We start from the raw sequence: 21,730 nt of genomic DNA on the forward strand, positions 1-21,730 counted from the left end.
CATAAGCAGAACATATTTACAACCTTTTACAGCCTCTTCACCCCCACATTACCTGTTCATGTCGACTTAAGTCTAATTAAGTTGTAATGAAGTTCACGCGTGTAAAAGCACTTTGTTAAGATAAGAGCAAGACGGTTGTTATGGTTAAGTTTGTACCTCCATCGAGAGGTCCCCATTTAGTTCTCACTGTGCTATTGAGCTGCTGGTTCTTGCACTGCCGCTAAACGTAGCCAGTGAAGGTTGTTTGCTCTTGCAAATTAGCTGCACATGAATGTGATATGTGTGGAACAAGGTCATGGTTAACAACGTGCTAGCGATGTAAACACCAACATTCCCCTGTTGCTCTACTCACTGTCTGGACTGCTAGCTGCACTGTTATCTGAGCAAAAAATTGCTAATGGAAGCTACAGTTAGCAGCAGTTAGCAGTTAGTATGAATTCAGCGGGTGGTCAATTCTTACCTAATGCATGTTTAATGATGGGACTCAATATTTGACTTTTTTTTTTTTTTTTCCAAAACTGGAGAGAGTAAGAAAATGTGCCTTTAAAAGAGTTGTTTTTCTCTGACCTTTTAAAGTGTTGTTTCCTCTTGGTTGCAATACGTTGAATTAAATGCGTGACATCCGTGTCAGACTCACCCACGACCATGATGTTGAGCTCGAAGCCCTGCTTCATGGCCTTCCTCCTCATCTGCTCCAGGATGGCATCAATGCCCACGTAGCCGAAGTCGTTGACATTGGTCTTCTCCCCCTTACCCTGCGGGGTGGGTTGCTGGGGTTTGGCGGACTCAGACATGTTGCTGTGGCTCAGATTGACCTCTGACCCTGAGGGAGAAAAGACAAGGAAATCAAAGGAGATGTTAACTGATTTCTCAGAGCTCTATGTCATGATTTCAGGGTCAGTATCCCAATATAAAGCGTAACAACTGGTAATAAAAGTGAGGGTAAGAGACTGCATGACTCAAGTTATGGTTAAAATTATATTAACTGCATGTTCGGTGTGAAGATCAGTGAAGATACTGATCTGAGCAGCTCATTTCCTGTGTGAAACAGGATACACCAGACTTGAAATTTACATTTATCAGCAACCGCCCTCACACTTGTCAACGCTAAAGGGTGATAATCTGTCAGTTACACTATCTTATACTACCATCTATCAAACATATGCAGACGTGCATGAAAACATAAAAGAAGATCAACTTTCCCCTCAGCATTTGTTAAAAGAATTCTTGTTTTCCCAGCGGTCCTTACCCCAGTGCACACATTCAACAGTAAAACTAACCAATAAATCTTTGTGAGTGGCCGCACATCTGCTCCTTACTGCTGAGGACATGTTTACTAGCAACAACCTCATGTCAGGAAGAAAAAAAATGACATCGAAGTCATAACCAAAGTGAATGAGCACAGCTCATAAAGGAATTAGGACAAAAAAATGGACAGACATTGTTGGGAGAAAGCGCTGCCAACTACAAATCGTGGCTTACCTCACTTTAAGGAGGATCAGTTGCTAGAAGACGAAGGCTGTGTGCCAAGGCACCGCTGCGACGAGCGAACTAAAACACAGCTCAACTCTGCCAAACGCACTAGTATGTGCTTGCAGCAGCAGAGACTCGCACTCGGCTCAATGTAGGAGGAGACAACACTTCCTGTGCTATGACAGAAACCTGTGGTATCGTCTGTGTGAGGTTTGCAGACACAGACACTACAAACCACAGACACATATACCTGAATCTAAATGGAGACGACTGTCCTGAATTTTGGTATCTGGAAGAGTTTGGGCCTATTATTTTCCTAAGATAACAGAAAAAAAAACAGTGACAGTTCAAAGCATTAGAACCTGCGATCTTTTTGCAGGAGAACATAGACAACTTTTGTGGTTTTCGAGCTGCCGGTAACACGAGTTTGCAGCGCTGTGCCTGTTGGTGATGAAGCACAAACAATGGTGAAACATTGTCTGATATCAAACCTCCCCGCTCAGAGCTCTGTCTTCCTGCACCCTCAGAGAAGACAGAACATGTCAGATGGAGGCACAGGAGGCAGTAAGAGTTTAGTATTAGTATTACTTTTCCAGTTTTTACTACAACCATGAAGTACAAGCACCAGACTTTCTATGACTTAGTCTCGGAGAAAGTGGTTCAAATAACAACGTGTGTGCTAAAATTAAGGGTACAACTGAGACCTGTCTCACAGACAAGCTAAGTACACACGTACCCACTGAGTGAGGTTGAAAGTTGATGGTATGTCTCAAGAGATTCAGTGTATCCACCTCTTAATTAAACCATGTGAACGGATCAGCATGAACCCTGTGATCACAACGTTAAACCCAACCTAACCCGCCTACACATTTGCACAGCTTAAAAGGGAACCGTTCTGCTTTTTCTTGTGTTTTACACAGGTTACTGTAACGTAAAAGATCTCGATAGTTAAAATGTCCTGCACCCGGAGAAGCTCCTCTCTCCCACAAGCAAACGATGTTCCAGAAAAGCCTCGTCAGCAGATCCAGGTTTGATTCTGTGAAATCACACTACGTCACGTGCAGCTCGTTCGGTATGCAAGAATTGGTTTAGCACAGCCGCTCGGTTGTTGTTAGCAGTGCTGGGTCAGGCATGTGTGAGCTGACCAATCAGGGCTGAGTGGGCTACAGTAAAGCGTTTCAGACAGAGGGGGAATAGAGCTGCTGCACAGGACAGAATAAGAAATCTAATGTGTTTATGTAGCACTTAAGCATGGAAACCTTTTCGAGCAGTAACCTGAAATAAAAATGTTGAAAATAAGCATAATGTGTCTCCATTAAACAAAGTCATTGTTGTGTTGATGTAACTCAAAGAGCAGACATTTTGGACCACAAGGAATGCTACTACACCTTCGAACGGCTCCACATTATCCGTCAATCTTACCAAACTCCAAGTCTCAGACAGTCTAATGGTTAGCTGATTAACTGTGCTGTGATTCAGCATGTGGCCTGGCTTAAGCTCAACAAATCCATTGCTAAAATCTAAATCAGAAGAATCCATCCCCCTGTGCCCATCATCAGTCAGTAAATGATCAGTATACAAGGTTTTGTTTTTGCACAGTAAGAGGCAATTTCCCTTTACCCCGGGACATTCATTTTATCAGTAAAAAAGCAGAGCGGTTCAATCCAAGCCGTAATGTGAACCTCCTGTTAATACCTCATCACGATAGGCTGGAGGTGATTTACTGCTTGATCCCTGTCCTCAAGAAACCCGGCACGGAAATGTAGCGTCTTGCAAGTGATACGATAATCCTGAGGCGATTTGCGATTCATTCTTCTGCCTGTGAGATGTGTGCGCAAACGTTTGCGCGGTGTCACAAAGCTTCATCTGGCTAACCCTGCCCTGAACTCTATTACACCCAGCCCAGTTGCATCAGCAGCCTCCTGAGTGACGGGATGCAGATTAGCTCTGACGACATACTCCAGGTCTACAGCCGAAGTGCCTCCTGGGCACCGTGACCATGCCAGCCCTGGGCCATCTGCGGACAGGCTGCTCTCTAAGAATAGACAAACAGTCAAGCAGAAGGAAATCACACAGGCGTAGTAACAAGAACGAGCAAATGCGAGGCACACACGAACAGAAATGAAGAGCAGACCGGGGGAGGCAGGAGAACTGAAATGTTAGCCAGCCTGAGAACCAGCCTGCTGCTTTGATATTCACTTCTCTGTGTGTTTTCAGCGTCATCAGTGTGGCTTCCTAATGATACCACTTTCATTCTCGGGCCTGAGGATGAGCTGGCCATCGGCAAATGCCCTTCACTTCCATTTAAAATTATACTTTATGCGATGGAGTGACAGCGCTTCCCCTTGCATCCACAACTGTGTCCCTTCATGAGTCAGCGCTGCGTCCGATCCCCTACAAAGAAAGTATTCATAACCTCTTCTCGATGAGTAACTTTGCTCCAAATGAGCAGAGACGCAGAGTATGACTCAGACTCGACTCAGTGGCCTCAGCCGTTGAATCTCTAACGAGACAGACCCAGCAGATGCATCGAAATAGAACAATGTATCAGATACGCTGGGATAACATTTCTTGGAAGAGCCATGTTTTGCTTAACCGAAGCCAAAAAAAGCCACAGCAAGGCAGCGGGGTGCACAGTTCATTCAGATGAAAAAAAATATGGGAATTAGACCAAGCAGGTGCATTAGTGATCCTAAACTGACCCCTCAGTGAGAAAACAAATTAAAATATTTGGCCTGCTCTAATCTGGCTTCATCGACACAAAGTCTCCAAGTGATAACAGCTTTATTAAAGTGCAAACAGATGTAACGTGCGACGAGCGCTTCCAATAAATACATTAGACTGAGGATTTCTTCCTTTGCCTCATGGCGTGCAAAAGCAGCACTTTAGGATTAGCTGATCTGAGAGCTTTGTTCAATGAGTGGAGATGAGCTCAGGCTTTTGCTTTGCATGACTGGATAGATCGCATCAAAGAGATGACCCTGGTCATTTATCTTCAAATAAGGGCACTTATGGTTGAATTTTAAGATTCCTCGTTGGCATTTACATATGTATCCTCCCACTTCAGCTGCTGTTTGCACATGGCCTGCTGTGGCTTAAGAACATTTGTGCTGTCTCTGTGAAAAGGTCCTGTATTTCACTAGTGTTACCCCCAAAAAAGGAGTTTCTATCATGTGTTTCATCTGCATAATGCTGTTGGTTTGATTTCCTGTTTGTCACTGAGGGCCTCACAGCAGACAAAACCACAGTATTTACATCCGCACTAGAACGGTTTGTGGCCAGAAGGGTACTCCAACTACCGCTAGTTGTATGGTGTCTTCTATGGCTCTGAAGGGATCTTTGCCAGAACTGAGGAATTTATCCTGACATCAACAGGGTGATCTCAACTTCTTAAACATTTCAAGCTGCATTGTGGGAATTGTAGGATCCACTGTTCTGTGACTGCAAGTCAAGATGTCTCCTGGCCTCTGTCGATACATTTTTTGCCACTATTTCAGTTCTGTCTCTCGCAAGGCCTCCAACTTTATGGAAGTGCTTTAAAGCAACATTAGGTACTTATTTCATTTGCATATCAGCTCATGTTGGTGGTACAGTGTCTTGTAATAGGGCGAATGGTGTCTCTGTCTCTGCTATCACCTGTTTCTGCACTGTGTACCTTCAGTGAGAGGGCAGGATCACAGCGTCACATACATGTTTGCTTCAACACACCAGTTTTTGACACATAACATCTTTATGACATAATGAGTTGTGTTTATAGTTTGCACCCATTTGTCTGACAAACTGTTACAGACCTGGCACACGAAAGCCAATTTCTACATAATGTTGCTTTAATCCCTGCAGCCCTCCTCGAGCAAATGATAATTCCTCATTCCTTATTTTAGTTTCCCTGGGGCAATTATTCATCGACGCATTGTAAAGCACCACTTAATAGTTTGCTAAAACACACCATTACTGTGTTTTGGTGCCATTATTGTGTGTGGGTAAGCTTTTACGTTGTTTAGACAGGCCAAAAGTGATAAATGGCACAGTCTTGAAGTAAGAGAGTTTTCAACGGTTTTCTTGGAAAACATTACAGCAAAGTACAGCAGAATTTATTTTTGTTAGTCCTGAATGCCAGCATAGCTCAGTGGAGACCAGAAAACACAGGCAGCCTTCTTGTCTGACCTCAACCTTCACGGGAAAGCAATACATCACGATAATATTTCAAAAAACTACCTTACATGTAAACATTTAGCTGACGGATATAGATAACCACTATCCTGAAGCATCAAACCCACTTTGTTCCTTTCCTAAGCCCGACCTGTAACCTAACCCTCCTGGAAAACTAACACAAAGCGATCGCCCTCCATCAGATACATGTTTCTATTTTGCTGTAACAGAGGATCCCCTTCCCACTCTAGACTCACACATAACTCAACACTCCCCTCTCAAGCCCCTCATTAAAATCCCATCAGGCACATCACATCCAACCCGAGATTTAATATTCACCGAGTGAAACTTGAATGTGCCAGAAACAAAGCCTTCATTGTCTTGCAAGAAGCCTCCCAAAAAAAACGAAGAAACTCAGCGTCCTTCGATCCAGAAACACCCTGCTTTAAATTATATGAGGTGGGTTTTGTGTGTTATTGTTTAACTCCAGCCCTGACGTGACAGTATGCAAAATACCTCGCAGAAGGGGAAAGAAAGCAGGACGTGAAGGAGACAAGGAAACAGAGACTAATGGAAATCCATAAAATGATTCATGGCCTGCAAACCATGCAATCAGTGCAGATGAGCCAAACTGTTTAAATGGTGCGGTTGATGACTGGTGCTCTACACGAGGAACTGATCCATGCGGGAGGACTTTATAGTTGACCGTAATTTCTTTTCAGTTCTGGATTCAAACAGTTAATCTCACAAGTTTTCTCTCACAGTTTTACTGTGCATGCCGGTCCCATTGTCTGCAAACTGCTGCTGCCCTCTTGCAGGATACAGTTGACCCTAACTGTAATTAACTATTGTGCAACTTCATGAAGTTCACATTATGTCCAAGCCTTAATCACAAAGTGGGTCTGTACCAACGATCAGGACGATTGACTGTCAAATCTTGATTATTACTTTGAACAGCACACATAAAGTACTTTGTATATATTCATTTTTCACATTAATAAGGCCTTTTTTTGTAGTGATCCTTGTAGGTGAGCACAGTGCTTGTTTTTTTTCCCCCCCGCCTCCAGTCTGTCTAAACACATGTTCCAAAGCTGTTCAGTCCCTCCTCAGGGGTTTGTGCTCTGGGAAAAGAAGGTACCATGTCTGTTCTTCTACTCACGCGCTGGTACGATAGCTCTTAAACACTGTCTTCTACTTGAAGGCACTGTTATTTATTTTTGTAAAAACATGGTTCCCATGAGGTGAAACCCTTGAATCTCAGCTCCGATGCAATTCAGTTGCACACATCCCTTTCCTGACTGTGTCTCTGTGTGTGTTTCTCCGTTACATGTGTCTATTTTTCCTCTCTGTCTTTTTTTTTTTTTTTTTTTTTTTGTTAGACCGGAGATGACATTTCCACTGGCCCTTCGATGGCTCCCCCTAAAGAGGAAGGGACCATTAAGTTTTACGCCCGCTGCCGTCTGGATGAGATGGATGGAGGGTCCAGAAAGCAGCAGGCAGCACGAGAGTTGACTGACTGGTCGGAAGCATTTCACATGAATACAGGATTAACATATGCACAGTTTAATATCATCTATAGATTTTATGGGGTAGTTTTATGAGTACAGTCGGGTAAAGAATGAGAGTCTCAGATGAGAAGTTTACTGTGTCATCTTGGGTCAAAAGCACATCATCATGTCACCAGTCAATTTCAACTTAAACACATCACAACCATTGCCGGTGTTTTTCTAATTGCTTATTTGCCTGATAATGAGTAATGGCACTAATACCCTAAGTGGTGCACAGTGTGAGACTATGGTGGCTTACCCCCGACTGTGATACAATCTGTTATCTGCAGAGCAGAGTGTATGCTGTAGATGGCTTAAAACCACAATGCATGTCAGTGTAGGTGTGACCCACTGTATGCTGCAGACACTAAAGCTTGGAAGGTATAAAACTTGTAATGTACATTTTTTAAAAGGGGCAATATGAAAGAATCACAAGGGTTTTAATAAAAAGCAGTGTTGATGTACAGAAGTTAGCATGCTAACCAACTAGCCCCGGCCCATGCCAGTCCAAAGCTCCTGAGCCAAAGTCCAAACCGCTAGCTGCACAGCTAACTGAGCTAACGGCACAGCTAACTGAGCTAACGGCAGCAACAGTTGGCATGAATGGTGTCCAATCTTTCCAAAGTGCAGCTTTAAAAATAAGATGCCAGCCTCAAAAAGCTGGCTGGTAAATAAACTCCTCTTTCATTTGAGTGAGTCATTTGATAGGATGTTATTTTTTCTATTATCCAACATCTGGATTACAGACCAGAGCGACATTTGCAAAAAAGCCCCAATACTGAACATAAACTTGTGGACAGAGAAGGGAAATGTAATGTAACAGACGTGTCATATGAAATGACTTGGAGGCGATCCCGCTGCACTGGTGTGCCATATGGAGTTGGACACTAATTACCAACATTTTTCAGCTACAGTAGGAAGAGACCTGGTATGCCTTCAGGGACAGACAAGACTTTGAATCATCTGTGTCCAAATCACAGGTGCGCTGGCGAAAGAAGTATGAAAGTATTCATGCCAGCGAGTACAGCCAAATAATGACAGCATACGCCAAACACAGGAATAGCATCCCCAAGTTTTTAACCAACCAGAAGGATTCGCTACTTTGTTCTGGCAGTGCTATGAGTCACTGTTCACTGTACTCGCTAAAAATGTCATTTTCCCTTGAACAACCTTTTCCCACATGTGCTTATAGTGTTCATGGTCTGATACTGGGGAAACCACAACTCTGGAATATTTTATTTAAATATACGCTGAAGTATTTCTTAAATGTCACAGAAAGCATTTGTGAGTTTTTTCCTGGTGTGGTCGCTTCAATGTCAAGTATGCCTGTTTGTTTTAAAGGAGCACAGGCCGCTGTCTTAAAGGGGAACATGTGATGCTCATTATCAGGTTCATGATTTTATTTTGGGTCACTACCAGAGTAGGTTTACATGCTTTAATGCTCAAAAAACAACATATTGTTTTTTTTCCATTCTGTCCAGTGGTGCAGCTCTCTTACTTCAACGCCCAAATACCCAGTCTGCTCTGATTGGTCAGCTCACACAAGCTGCGTTGCGTTTGAGGCAGATAACATGGTAGTGTGTTTACAGTAGGCAGTGAGGTCAACAGAAGGGAGCTGGGAGGCTGGAAGGTGCTCCCACAGGGCTGTCATCTACATCCAAGAAGATGTCTCTCTCACTCAATCCCTCATCCGCATTTTGACACCAGACCATTAAAAATCCTGACGAGCTCCTCCACCTAAAACTCCCGGACTGTCTTGATGTTCAGTGAGGTCGCTGATGGCTGTGGCACAAACACACGTCGGCACTTCAGAAAAAGTCTGAAGAATGCTATTGAATCACTTCATCTTTCCGCCCTGTCACTTGTGTCGGCCCACTGAGAACGTGACCCCTGGCCTTACAGGGAGCTAAGCAGATGGTGTTGCCTGGTGTTGAAATACAGCTCTCCACACGGGAACTTCTGCTAGGCCAGATAATGACCTGTCCTAAAACACCTTGAAAAGATTGAGAGAGTGAGAGAAAGAGCTGTGGATGGAGGGTCATCAAGGTAAAGGGCACGACCAGGGACAGATGAGACGCAAGATAAACGCTACAATAACAGTGACGGGCTAAAACAAAACACAACATGAGTAAGCGTGGTTTGGATCGATAGCCGTAAGCAGAGACTGAGAAAATGAGAAAGCAAAGCCCAACACAGCAGGGCGGTCATTGTGGTGCCGAGTACAACTGTAAGAGAACTGCTGTTCTGGGCAGCTCTCAGTAAAGTGTAGGCTGAACTGACCACAACCCAAACATTTCTGAGAAACACGGATGGAGGGTCCAGCCGCAGAGAGATCCACAGCTGCTGCAGGGGAACTGGTACAGGGTTAAAGGACAAACAGCATGCTGCCGTAAATCACAGCCACCAAGTATGAAGCGGTGGAAGGAGCTGACTGATTGGGATATTTCAGCACTGGATCGTACGTAGCGGTTAATGAGTGGGAGTAAGTTGTCCAGAAAACAAACCTCTGATCAGGTCTCTTCATCAGTTCAGTGTTTTGCTTCCCAACACAATTGGGAAGCAATAAAGAACAAATACTGCGTTACTGTACCTAAGTGGAGTTTTTCTTCAGGTATCTGTACTTTGCTTGAGTACTTACTGACTTGTGCCACCTATATTTTAACGCATCTGTACTTTCTACTCATTACGCTTTCAAAACAGGTTTGTCCCTCTAGTGTAAATGCCTTTAAGCGGAATAATTGTTTTTTTTATGTTGCATGTAAATATTGTCTGTACCTCTGCTTTACAACCACGTGTGTGGAACCAATAAAATCTACAGACATAAGAAAGTGGGAGATCCCTATGTTTCTAAACTTATTTTTTAAAAGTATTTGAATAATTTAGTCCGCAATGCAAGTAAAGAGAATTTCATTTTCATAGCCAAATACCACAAATCACAAGTGGCTTTAAAGCTGTACAGCATAGGACATCCTCAACATAACCCTGTGGCCTTTGTACAAACCAGATTCTCCTCCCAGAACAAAAAAAAAAAAAAACCCCACTGTGATAGATGACCCCAAATGCTACTAGGTAGAATACACAGGCCACCACCCCTCCGCTGCTGGCAGACCCACAAGCTGTCTCCTTTAACAGGATATGGCATCTCTAACTTCCTCTCCGCTGTGGCATACATGTAGAACAGAAAACATCCTCCTACCCTGAGAGTGACACAGTGCAAGACGTGTTTGTTTCCCTTTGACCGACTATCATGGTATAAAGACTACAAGTCTTTTTTTTTTTTTTTACTTCAGCATGCTGATGAAGGAAACTAAATCTCGCTATATTGTATCATTCTTCACTTGCTGATTGAACAAGACAAGGAGATCTTATGAGATTAAGCACACATGGAGACAATTAGCTGGAAGACAGACATACTGTACCGTAATGTGGGAAAGAATATTTTCAGACAAACAGTCTGGTTGTTTACTGTAAAACATGTACACGCCTCTCTTCTTGGCTGCCTTCAGGGTGAATTCTTCGGTCAAAAACAAGGGCCAAAAGTGCACTCAGGAGGCCAATGTGATGGGAACAAGAGGTTAATTCACTTTCTGAAAGGAACCTGCTAGTTCAGCACTTTATGTCTATTTGTTTTACTGATTCAGTCCCAACATCAAGTACCTGGTTCTGCTTTTCAAAAGGAGGCATATGCTTATTTTGTGGTTCAAAATTTTACTTCAGATTTCCACTTGAATAGGTTTAGATGTGTAAGTGCCTAAAAACACATTCGTTTTCTCATTCTTTCCAGTGCAGCAGCTCTGTGTTCCCCCTCTGTCTGAAACCCTTTACTTTAGCTCCTGTCTCTTTAAAGTGAAACGTTCGCCAAAATGCAACCTAGGCTTATTTTGTGAATGTATATGAGTCAAACCTACGCGTCAAAGCATAATTACGACGAAAGAGCCACTTTTAAGATTTACCATATTTTCGTTTTCGGGTCAAACTCATTTTCAATGGGAGTGCTACAGGCACTTTTACGCTAGCAACACAACATGAAACTTTGCTCGTAGTATCACCAGGGTGTCTACACATGAACACGAGCATTGAAAACATTGTTTGTGTACACTGATTTTACTGAAAAGAACGTTTTTGGTCAATTCTGTGCCTTTGAAGAATCGGGCTTGAAACTTTTGCACCTCTCATCTCATCTCATTATCTTCCGCTGCAGGGATGTCACCGCTTTATACCCCTTTTCAAGAGGTCACGGGGGTTACTGGAGCCAGTCCCAGCTATCTCTGTGGGGAAAGGCAGGGTACACCCTGAACAAGTCGCCAGCTCAGTGCAGGGCCCTTACTGATGGCACAGGCTGCCACACAACTGCACATCAGGAGCAATTTTGGTTCACTATCTTGCTCAAGGATACTTCGACATGCAGCTCAGCTCTGCCCCAGGGGAGCCGGGATTCAAACCAGCAACCTTCCGATCACTAGCACGGCTGCTGTTTAATGTTTAAGAACCTTCTTTTTAAAATTTAAAATAAACGTTTTTGAGAAGCACTGCATCGGTTTCATTTATTGACCTACAGAGGACCCCCATCATTTACCTTGTATTATCAGTTCAACGTGGGTCAACTTAAGATGTTTGATTTTTATTTGAGAGAGGTTTTCACACCTCTAGCCTGTTTTCCTCTTAAAGTGTAATAGACTGATGTATCTTTGTGGATCACCTGAGAAGGTTAGGCATCTATCCATCACAGTTTGACAAAACAGGAGCATCTTGCATAGGGCCCCCAAAAAGACATAAACAGCCCTGCATATCAGGGATTCAGTCACAGCGAAACAAAATCCCTCCGTGTGAATTCATTTTATGCCGCTGGTGCTAAACAATCTTAATGAAGTGTTTATCTGTGGTTGATTGTATTACTTATTATCAGCAAGCTAATGTAATTAGCAACAAGCAAACAATGGCTGAGTGGATTTAACTGGCGCCTTAGTGTGAAGCATACTGTAATAATGCTTTATGTAAATCAGATATGAACCGGCAGTAGGAATTTGCTAAACTCCAGCACACTGACACTGCAGGCTGACTACTGTGGGAAAATAAATCCAAATTAATTTCTTAATTCAATAAGGCTTTGTTTGTGTTGTGACGCTGTGGCAGCGATTCTGAGGGAAGCAGCCAAGTGCATTTTATCCATGCAGTAGTCTCACTGTGCAAGGTCAAATGTGTGGATACGTGTGGCTGGTAAGTGAAAAGAAAGGATATCAGTGACATCTCTGATAATACCTCCACATGACTACACTGCAAATGGAGCAGAAAGATCCATCTGTGTTCTTTTTTTTTTTTCCATGTTCCTTTACTGAAGACTTGACTGGGATCTCAGGGTTCAGCATCCAACAAAGCAACTATTCAGCCACCGGGGTAAGAGTACACCATGTGATGCACTAAAAACATGGAAGAGAGGCGATATTTCAAAAGTTTTGCTGGCCTCCAGGGCACAAAATTATGACTAAGTGACTAAACACAACCTGATTTTCTTCCCACCAGAAGCAGCTGAGGAGAGGAGCCCTTCTAATTCCCTGTGGAGGAGCGAAAACTCAAACTGAAAACATGGCCTGTTCGACTTTTCAACTTTTCCTGAACTTGGCAACAAACTCTCTGGAGAGCAGACACAGGGGATTGTCAAAATTAAATCACGTCAAAACAGCTTGGCTGCATCAGTGCCTGGCTAATCCACTGCCCTGGATCAAAGTCAGGCAGGAAACTCTTCTGTCTGATGTGACGAGAGCTGAGGCTAAAGGAGAAAACATGACTGGAGGGAGCCCTGGAGACTTTAGAAGAGTGATAGGGGCCAACCTGATTGGTCAACTCTCTGTCCCATTATTGCAGATTGATTATCCATGCATGCTCCAGAGCTGAGGACACAATGTGGGGGGCGGGGGGCAAGGAGGTGGAGTGAGGGGGGAGTGGTAGCGCTCACCCCCCAAACTCTCCCCAATGGCTGAACAATGGGAAAGCATAGAGAGAAAAAAATAGTAGAAATGAGAAAGCACCAGGCCTGCACGCTAAATTAAAGGGTTTCCCACAGATCTTCTGCCAAAAAAACACTCTCCACTTCAAAACTTCATCTTCCACACGGCTCACACGAAACACCTGGCAAACTAACTTTGACACCAGTCGCCTCAGAGAGCACCAATCCATCTCCGCCCCCTTTTTTCCCCCTTTTTCCCCCCTCTCGACAAGATCACTCTCAGCTCACAACAGCGAAGCACACGGCGCAAAGATGAAAATCAACAACTCACCCAACCCTTTCCTCTCCTTCTCTCCTCTCTCTTGCTCTCCCACTCTCTCTTCCTCTCTCAATCACAGCTCCAGCTGGTGAGGCTGCACTGCTCCTGCTGCTCCTGCTGCTCCTACAGGCCACGCCCACCACTCTGTCACATGACCGCCATCCCCAAGTGGCTGGGAAGGCATTCGGAGCAGCCACACCCCTCATTCAGAGGAACTCAATGGAGAACATTGTGGATGTAGCAGGCTATCTCAAACCACGTGTGATTAAAGTAAACCCACTGGAGGAGTGTGTGTGTGTAGTTTATGGCAAACTATAGGAACATTTATTTTCATTATTATGTCTGTGTGTTTATGTGTGTGTGAGGGGGTGAAAGTGTGTGCGCCTATGTGTTCACACAAGACGAAAGGCAATATCCTTCTTATTTTCCTGTCCTTGTGTGTGTCCATCTGCTCTCTCCCTCCTACTGCTTTGTTTCACTTGGGAGGGTATTGGATTGTGCGCGCGCGCGTGTGTGTGTGTGTGTGTGTGTGTGTGTGTGTTTGCTGAAAGCATTTGGTCATCTCCCTCTTTCTGTCCTCCAGGGCTCTCTTTCTTTCTCTCAAACAAACACACTCACACAGAAAAAACAACACTGTGGATGACTCGTTATGACTAAAACATTTCTATGTTTACACACGAAAAAACTTATTTAAAGTCGTAGTTACGTGTTTTTGAAAAAGTGCTCTCTTGCTGAGAGTTAGTTAGATTGATACCTCGCTCTTATCTATGTGCTGAATATGAAGCTGAACATGATGGATTAGCATGAGTTTGGATTCAATATTTGGAGAGATTTAAGCTAGCTGCTTGTTAAACTAAGCTAACTGTCTCCAAGCTGTAGCTACATACAAACATGACAGTGGTAATTAACTGCTTCTTCCACACTACCTGTCCAAGTCGCGAATATTGTGCCTTAATTCCGCCTTACACTGTTGTGTAAAAGGTACAAAGGTGTAATGAGGGCTTAGTGTTGTTTCACGACTGAGCCGCATCAGCGTCTGAGTAATAATAGTGAGCTGGCGAGGCAGCAGGATGGGACAGGTGAGTTAGCAGCTAGCTCAAATAAAAAGAACAGCTACCTTACACTTCTGGAGACAATCACAGTAGCTCCTTATCCTCTGAGCAGAGGACAGGATCAACCATAACAAGGAAGGTAAAAGATCTTTATTGTCAAGTTACCACTGTTATGAAAGTGCTGCCTGACACGAATGTGTTAAGTCACACTGGCTGACACTGTTGTGTTACCACTATCATTTGTGGAATGGCAGCATGCTATCCAAAATCACACACTGAGGCAGCAATATGCCATCTTTTTTTTTTTTTTTTTTTTTTTTCCAAGACGGGGTATAGAAGGGTCTTAGCTGCTGCAGTTTTACATGTTTTTGAGAGAGAAGTTCCTGACTAAAACCCAAACATACTGTAGCTTGACAGTATTAGATGCTCTGCTCTATATTGTGCTTTCTCTTTTGTTATTTTGCCCAGAAGACCTGCCACCACTCAACTCACAGAAATATGAAATAAGCTCAAGCACCAGTGACTTGAGTGGATCAAGCTGCGCTGCAGTTAATATTGGCCGCAAAACAGATGAGAGCCGTTCCAAAACCCAAATGTTCTCTGGAACTATGTCCTGCTCTGGTGCGCTTCCTGTTTCCCAGCTCACCCACAACAGAGAGATCCACCTCCATCACAGCCAACTCTGATTGCAAAACACTCATGGAGTCGCCACGCGAAAACGTTTTCTAAGAATAGTCTTTATGATGAAAGAAATATTCTGGTTATAAAAGCGATTTGATCCGGACTGAGTGGAAAGAGAGGCTGATTAATCTGTTCCCTTGTTGACAGGGCTCAACTTTTCTTTCCATCAGCATGCAGACTGAAGGCCTGAGAGAGGTTTTCATAACATTCAGCAGAAAAAGCTTCCTTCCTGTCAGAGCTGGAGCTCACAGTTGACTGTGGTTTCACCGTGGCTGTGCGGAAGTATGAATGCATCTTTCTGTGTGTTTATCGGGTAATCTGTGCTGCACACTATTGGCACAGTCATTATTGTTATCAGCTCTTCATTTACAAATCTTATGGGTCTAATATGCGACGGAATAACTTCTGCATTTAGATTGATTTTACACAATTGACATGTAAAATAACCAGCTCTGTGAGACATGTTTTATAATCACTTCTCCTGTGGACTGTGTACGAACAGTAAAAAGCGTTCACAACCTCTTGGTTTTTATCAATCAAACATTTTTTACAGGTTCGGTTCAATTTTCACTGAATTTATAAAGATTCACTTAAGAAATTCAATTAATTCTAGCAGCAGACTTTCAGCAGATTATTTTTAGGATCTTTGGATCAAGAGTTTAAATCTGTCAGTTCCAGTGTGGAAACAGGACAGAAAGCAAATGTTTATGCTACCTTTGGGCAAAGATTCCCGCTGTATATCTCTTTTCAGCAAAAGAGAACATGTTCCATATATCAACACTCAGTAAACAATAAACAATGTTGTCAGCGATTACCCATGACCCACCAGTGTCTGAAGTTGCCATTTCCTCTTGTGGGAACCAGGGATCAAACGAGAGGCCTGTTGTATGTTAGGACTGTTATTTTATTAGTCGTCCTGAGAGCCTGAAAATCAGCTTAGAGCAAAAGAATTATGGCAAATAAATTAAATGAGAATCCGTGATTTGCTGTGCAAGGCATTGGGGCACACAACATGTGCCTGCTGAACATTATACCGAGTCCTGACAGGCACTAGTGTTTAGCAGAAAACAGCCATAAAAACCTGCTGTATCAGTGAGATGTCCCTCCATGTTTTAATTACAAAAAGTCGGTGTGGTCGGATCTTTTTGCAGTGAGCTCATGCGCTCGCTGCTGATCCGAGAAGCTCAAATTAAGGGATCTTAGCTGTGTTTCATTATGTTCTTCCTTTTCAAACACTGGCCGCATCAGCACAAACATATGGCAGCATCAAATCGCGCGGGCTGGCGAGGTAAGCGGAGACTAACATGCGGTGATGACTGGCATGCCGTGGGAGCTCTGATTGGCCCCACAGGTCAGGGCTGATTGCTAAAGGCCACCAAAAAAAAAAAAAAATCAGGGCAGAGCACACATGGAGCTGATTTAAAGAGTCACCTCCATGACTCAGCAGGGCCGGGTGAATCAGTGACACAGCCTCCCTGAGAGCCGAAGGAAGGGCGGAAGGGAAGAAGAAGAAGGATGGGGGGGTGGAGGTGGAGGAGGAGAAGGACGGGGGGGTCGTTGGAAGAGTAAGTAGCAAGGGGGACAAGAGGAAAGAGGAAGAACATCTGGCCTGGCGTGGATATCTACTGGGAAGATAGCTGCGTCTGTCGGAGACTTCCTGTTATGTTGTATTTTGCTGTGGTTGCTCTGCTCCCCTGTGGTGCAAATGGAGACAGCATGTGTGTGACGAGTGAGGACGGTTCATCTCAACACCCCGAAGAGGCCTCCAAGATTCAACATCCCCCCCCTCAGGCTGAAATCACCGAGCATGCATTCACAGTACAGATGGATTAATCCATGTGTATATCTTCAGCTACTTCACACGTTGACAGTAAAAATACCCGACCCAAAAGTTTTCTTCCACAGAGCTCAGCCCGGACATTTTACCACAAGGTTACAATAACTCAGGCATGGTGTTTGCTTTTTCGTCAGCTCTTAGCTGTACTAATACAATAAAAACTCTGCTGTTATTCTAATGAGGACCTGAAAGAATGTAAACGGGTCTGATTTTGTGGTCGGAGCATTTGTTTATGGGGAAGTGTTTGCTTCACAGTGTCTTTTGGTCTGTTCTAAGCCGGCCAAGCTTTTCCAGCTGGATTTTTAATACTGCAAGAAGGACTAAGAGAAATGAGAAAGAGGAAAAGTGGACTTTACCACTGTCGACTACCAGAAAAATCACTGTTTCTTTAAAGCTCTCCCAGATAATAAAGATATCCATATTTTCACCTATTTAGCTACTATTTACCTTGTACCTGCAGTGGTATTTATCCACTTAGATTGTTTAGATGTGAGTTGCCAAGTTTAGGAAATATTGAGCAAGATGTTTGCCTTCTCTTGAACACACTGGCGTCCCACCCCTGCCTGAAATATCACTGTGAAAGTGCCCTCTTGGATGCCCCGTGGCTTGAATTTAATGGTACTAGATGGCACTTGCCAACACTTTTCATATGCAAACCTAACAGCAATGTCTCTCTCCAGAAATCATGACCGCATAACCACCCCCACAGACCACCTTGTTGTGGGCAGACTGACCTAGGACCTATTTTTCTTTCTACTGTGTCACCGAAAGATGCCTGCATATACTCACTGAAGAGAGGCTAGCGAGCCATATATCTCAGCGGAGGAGTACGCCGTCAGTGTTAATGATGACACAGTTGGGGGGTGTAGTCGGGTCGAATGGACACAATTCCTTCACGAAACTGCTCACACCACAGGCCTGCGGATTATCTTGGATAACTGGGTCGTGATTTGTGCGAAGAGACATCGCTGTTGAGTTTTTCAAATGTATTTTTGCCGAGTGCTATACACTTCCATTGTATTTGAGTGAAGGCAGACATCTCCAAAACTCTGAAACCCGCACCAAAACAAAGCAGATGGATAAACAGCAGGACAGCTAAAAGGGAAAGTATGCATTTCTTTTCTTTTCTTTTTTTTTTTTTGTTTGATCTTGGGGTGAACTGTCCCTTTTAAAATCAAAGCCAAAGCAACACTCCTTTAACTCAAGAGAACAAAACAAGGGTTTTAAAGGGGAGGTGCAGAAAAGCATCCAGTAAGCAGATTCGTTTCAATAAAACGATGAGGTTTGCAATAAAAGTAAAAAAGAAAGAACGCAGTGAAAATGTTCAACCAGCACTTTGGGGACGTTTCTGTGCAGCTAAGAGAGGATGCATCATGCCTCAGCCTGATTGCCCTTAATGGAAACCAGTCGTCCCTCTTGACTCTGCAGAATCTAAATCAGTTGAGCTCTCCCACAGACACAAAAGACAACCAAACAGATACTCACACTGGGTTTCCAAGTCGCTCTTGTTGTATATCTCACTGCAAATTGAAGTCATCTCTCCTGGCAGGCTTCCTCTGTCTTTTCCCACCCACTCTTCCAGTAGAAGAAAAAAAAAAGTGATGAAGCAAGCCTCTGAAGTTTTGCCTATGTGGCAGCTGCTGCTGAATTCTTTAGTTAAACTAACTAACTAGGCTTCCCGATGCACACACTGCCAACATGTACTTTCTGATGTTCGGGAGGCAAATCTTTCCCCAACGAACAATAAACACAGCGACGCCAAGGGATTGGCCTTCTGGGGAATCCCTGGCCCCTCGCTGCATCTGTGGGGGTGAGGGACAGGAATGACTCAACTCTGAAAACGGAGAGAAGACGGAAGGAGCTCTGTGATTAAACTCTCTGTGCGGTCGCCGCCTGTCTTACAGAAACATCTAGCCCAGTTATGATGCTAATTATCTTTGATAGAGACCTTCCATGTGCAGAGACGGAGGGAAGCAGATAGAGACACAGAGAGAATCTCTGCTTTTAGAGATCATCTTTTTGAAGCTGCCGGGGCTGGAGGACGCACCGGAGACACCTCAGTCGTCGGGACACATATTACAATTTTGCTTTGTCAGCTTGCAAAACAGAACAACTCAAACGCGGCAACTTGTCCCTTCCCCCAAATCTTAAGTACGCTCCCTGTATCCGCCTGAGTGATGTCAGTGTCTGCCGTCTGCTGTTTAGCATGACAAAACCCTTCACGCCGTCAAGGCTGGAGGTGAAAGTTCACCCAAAGCTCCTCCAGGCTCCACTGCCAAGGCTTTTCTCAACAGATGATGGAGTTCTTCGAAGAATCTAATTGCTCGCAAACCACAAAGCTGCAGTCAAATCCCCAAATTATCTCTGCAAACCTCAGTTATGGCATGAGATCCTGTCTCAGATCAGTCAAGACTCGAGTATCCTTAAAACATTCAATAAAAGCTGCATGTACCTTCCCCACCGAGGAACCAACCGGTCGGCCAAGCAGCACATCGGCACGAGCCCCACTTGGCTAATCTTAGACATTAATCCGTGAGGTGAGACAGGTGTATGGGAGGCAAAAGAGGATTTGTCTCCAAAGAAGGTAGGTGTTGCTTCCGTTCTGCTTTGAACTGTTACCCAGCGCTATGTTAAACAGAACATACCAAGTTGTGTTTTTCTCTTTCAGTTTATCGTTACACTGCGCTGCCCGCGTGCTGAGAGCTTCCCAACTGAAATAGAGGGTTTGCGCAGTTAAGTTTCACATCTACAGAGCTGACGGCCTGGAAACGGAGTCAATGGCACTGAAACTACTCTTCAGCGTCACTGTATCACAGCCCAGTGGAGCGTGATGTTTTTGCAGTTACTTGGTAACACGTCCTGCCAGAGCGAGATAGTGATTTTATTTCACTTCAAAATGGAGGATGTTGGATTTTTTAGCCTATAGACTTCGACAAAGTCAGGGGAAACTTGCACGTGCTTTCTATTTTTTTCAGCTTTACAACATGAAATCTGCATATCTCTGTTGTCTTTAGATCCATGTGACAAAGAGAATCTCTATCTAATGGGGAACCCTGCCGATTTCACACATCCGTGTCTGTTTACAGAACTTCGGGGGGGATCATGTTTGACAAAAGTTGTTTCAAGCCGTTTGTGGCTCCAGACGGAACATCAGCTCCAGTAGGGCTGAAGACTGGGGTGTGGTGAACTCTGTCGCCCACTCCTCTGCTTGAGGCTAGCAGCTTGAGGCTTCATAATCCTCTTCTAGCATGACAACCTGACCTTGTCTCTACATTAACCCGTGATTACATGGTGGTCATCACCAGACATAGCAGCAAACGGGAGGATCCTGCTCTCGGCGCATTCGCAAGCAGACAGGACTGCCTCTTTATGGAGTTCTCTGTCCTGATTGGATAAATTGGGCAGGGCTACAAGACAATGTATGCGGAGGTTACTGAGCCAACACTTTCACAGTGATTACTGCTTGGATATAGAGCTATTTCATTTTAAAACATGACATAAAAATTTTACAGGAGTGCAGTGCTAGAATGGTGGTGTACTCTTTTAAGCTGACAAAGGTGTGAGCTAAATAAAAGCTGCGTCTCAAATTAAGGCCTGGCCTTCCTGGGCCACGAGAGGCCGAACCGAGCCTCGTTAGATGACTTGCAACCCTGACAGTATTGGGGTCCCTTGGCTTTTTTAGTGATTCAGTTGTTAGCTGTGTGACTTACCTGAAACCCCATACTTCACTTCAAAAGCGCGTTCCGCTGCTGTTCCACTCTGGGTGGCCACCATAGTTGTCTTTTGGAAAAACTAATCCAACCTTCACCAGCCATGAAGAATCTTGATACAGTGGGCAGAGATGGATGCAACAGATGGATCCTTCATGGGGAAACGGAAGGCCGCATTTGAACCGCAACGAGATGGAAGAGCCTCGTCACGCCGCTGTGACACATTCTGTCTTCAAACGCAGAGTCTGAGAGATGTAGCCCTCAAATTGAGACACGGCTAACATGTTTATTGTAAGACTCTGCACATGTTGTGAAATTAATTTTCGTCAGTTAATAGCGTGGAACATGGCGTTACAATCCGGCAACACATTTCCAACCTGCTGGAATAATCTATATGATCGCAGGAATTGCGAGAACAGACTATTACTGATTTTAACAAGGGCAGAACTGAGGCTGTATCGTGGTGGTTCAACAATACAGCTTTAACCTGATGCAAAATGTTTTAAAGTTGCTATATATTGTGGAGCAGCACACGCACAAACAAGACTGCACTGGCGACATAAGAGACAACACCGCACCCTCTTATTTTTAATTTCTCACACATGCTCACTTCAGACAGACACACGCGCACCCTCGCACAAGAATCCCTCGGCCCACTCATCGACTCATTTCAGCAGATGGCAGGACAGTAGCGCAATTTGCCATCTGTCTGTCCACACACACCCACACACCCACACACCCACAAAACAATTACTGTTGTTCCGGTATGTCCGCCATCGGCCAACAAGTGGGGCAAAAATCATTAGCTGAGAATGGGGAGAAAAACATGACCTCATATGAACCTTCTCCATTAAATCCACCGAGTGTAAATATAAGCAGTTTGCAGCTGAGCCATCGAGAGAGACAGACTATATTTCACAGTGTGGATGTACCAACACCAATTCAATTCAAAGATAGCAATGCATCAACACACAGTATATGTTTAATTTTGTTTTTACATCTTGACTGAGTAATTTGT

General features: G+C 44.1%; 1 protein-coding gene across 6 annotated transcripts in view; it reads right to left on the reverse strand.

Annotated features, from left to right (window-relative positions):
* sept9b (septin 9b) overlaps nucleotides 1-21,730 on the reverse strand; it is a 78,400-nt gene that overhangs the window by 16,127 nt on the left and 40,543 nt on the right. For 3 of the 6 annotated variants that reach the window (XM_037100934.1, XM_037100924.1, XM_037100914.1), the window contains exon 3: nucleotides 638-823. In XM_037100934.1, coding sequence (XP_036956829.1) covers nucleotides 638-823 — 186 coding nt within the window. Of the gene's footprint in view, nucleotides 1-637; nucleotides 824-1,482; nucleotides 1,622-13,444; nucleotides 13,593-18,487; nucleotides 18,628-21,730 lie in introns of those variants that run through there. The other 3 variants (XM_037100943.1, XM_037100951.1, XM_037100960.1) reach the window with 3 other exon arrangements.

Source organism: Acanthopagrus latus, chromosome 1 (assembly GCF_904848185.1).
Source record: "Acanthopagrus latus isolate v.2019 chromosome 1, fAcaLat1.1, whole genome shotgun sequence".
NCBI classification, from domain to species: Eukaryota; Metazoa; Chordata; class Actinopteri; order Spariformes; family Sparidae; genus Acanthopagrus; species Acanthopagrus latus.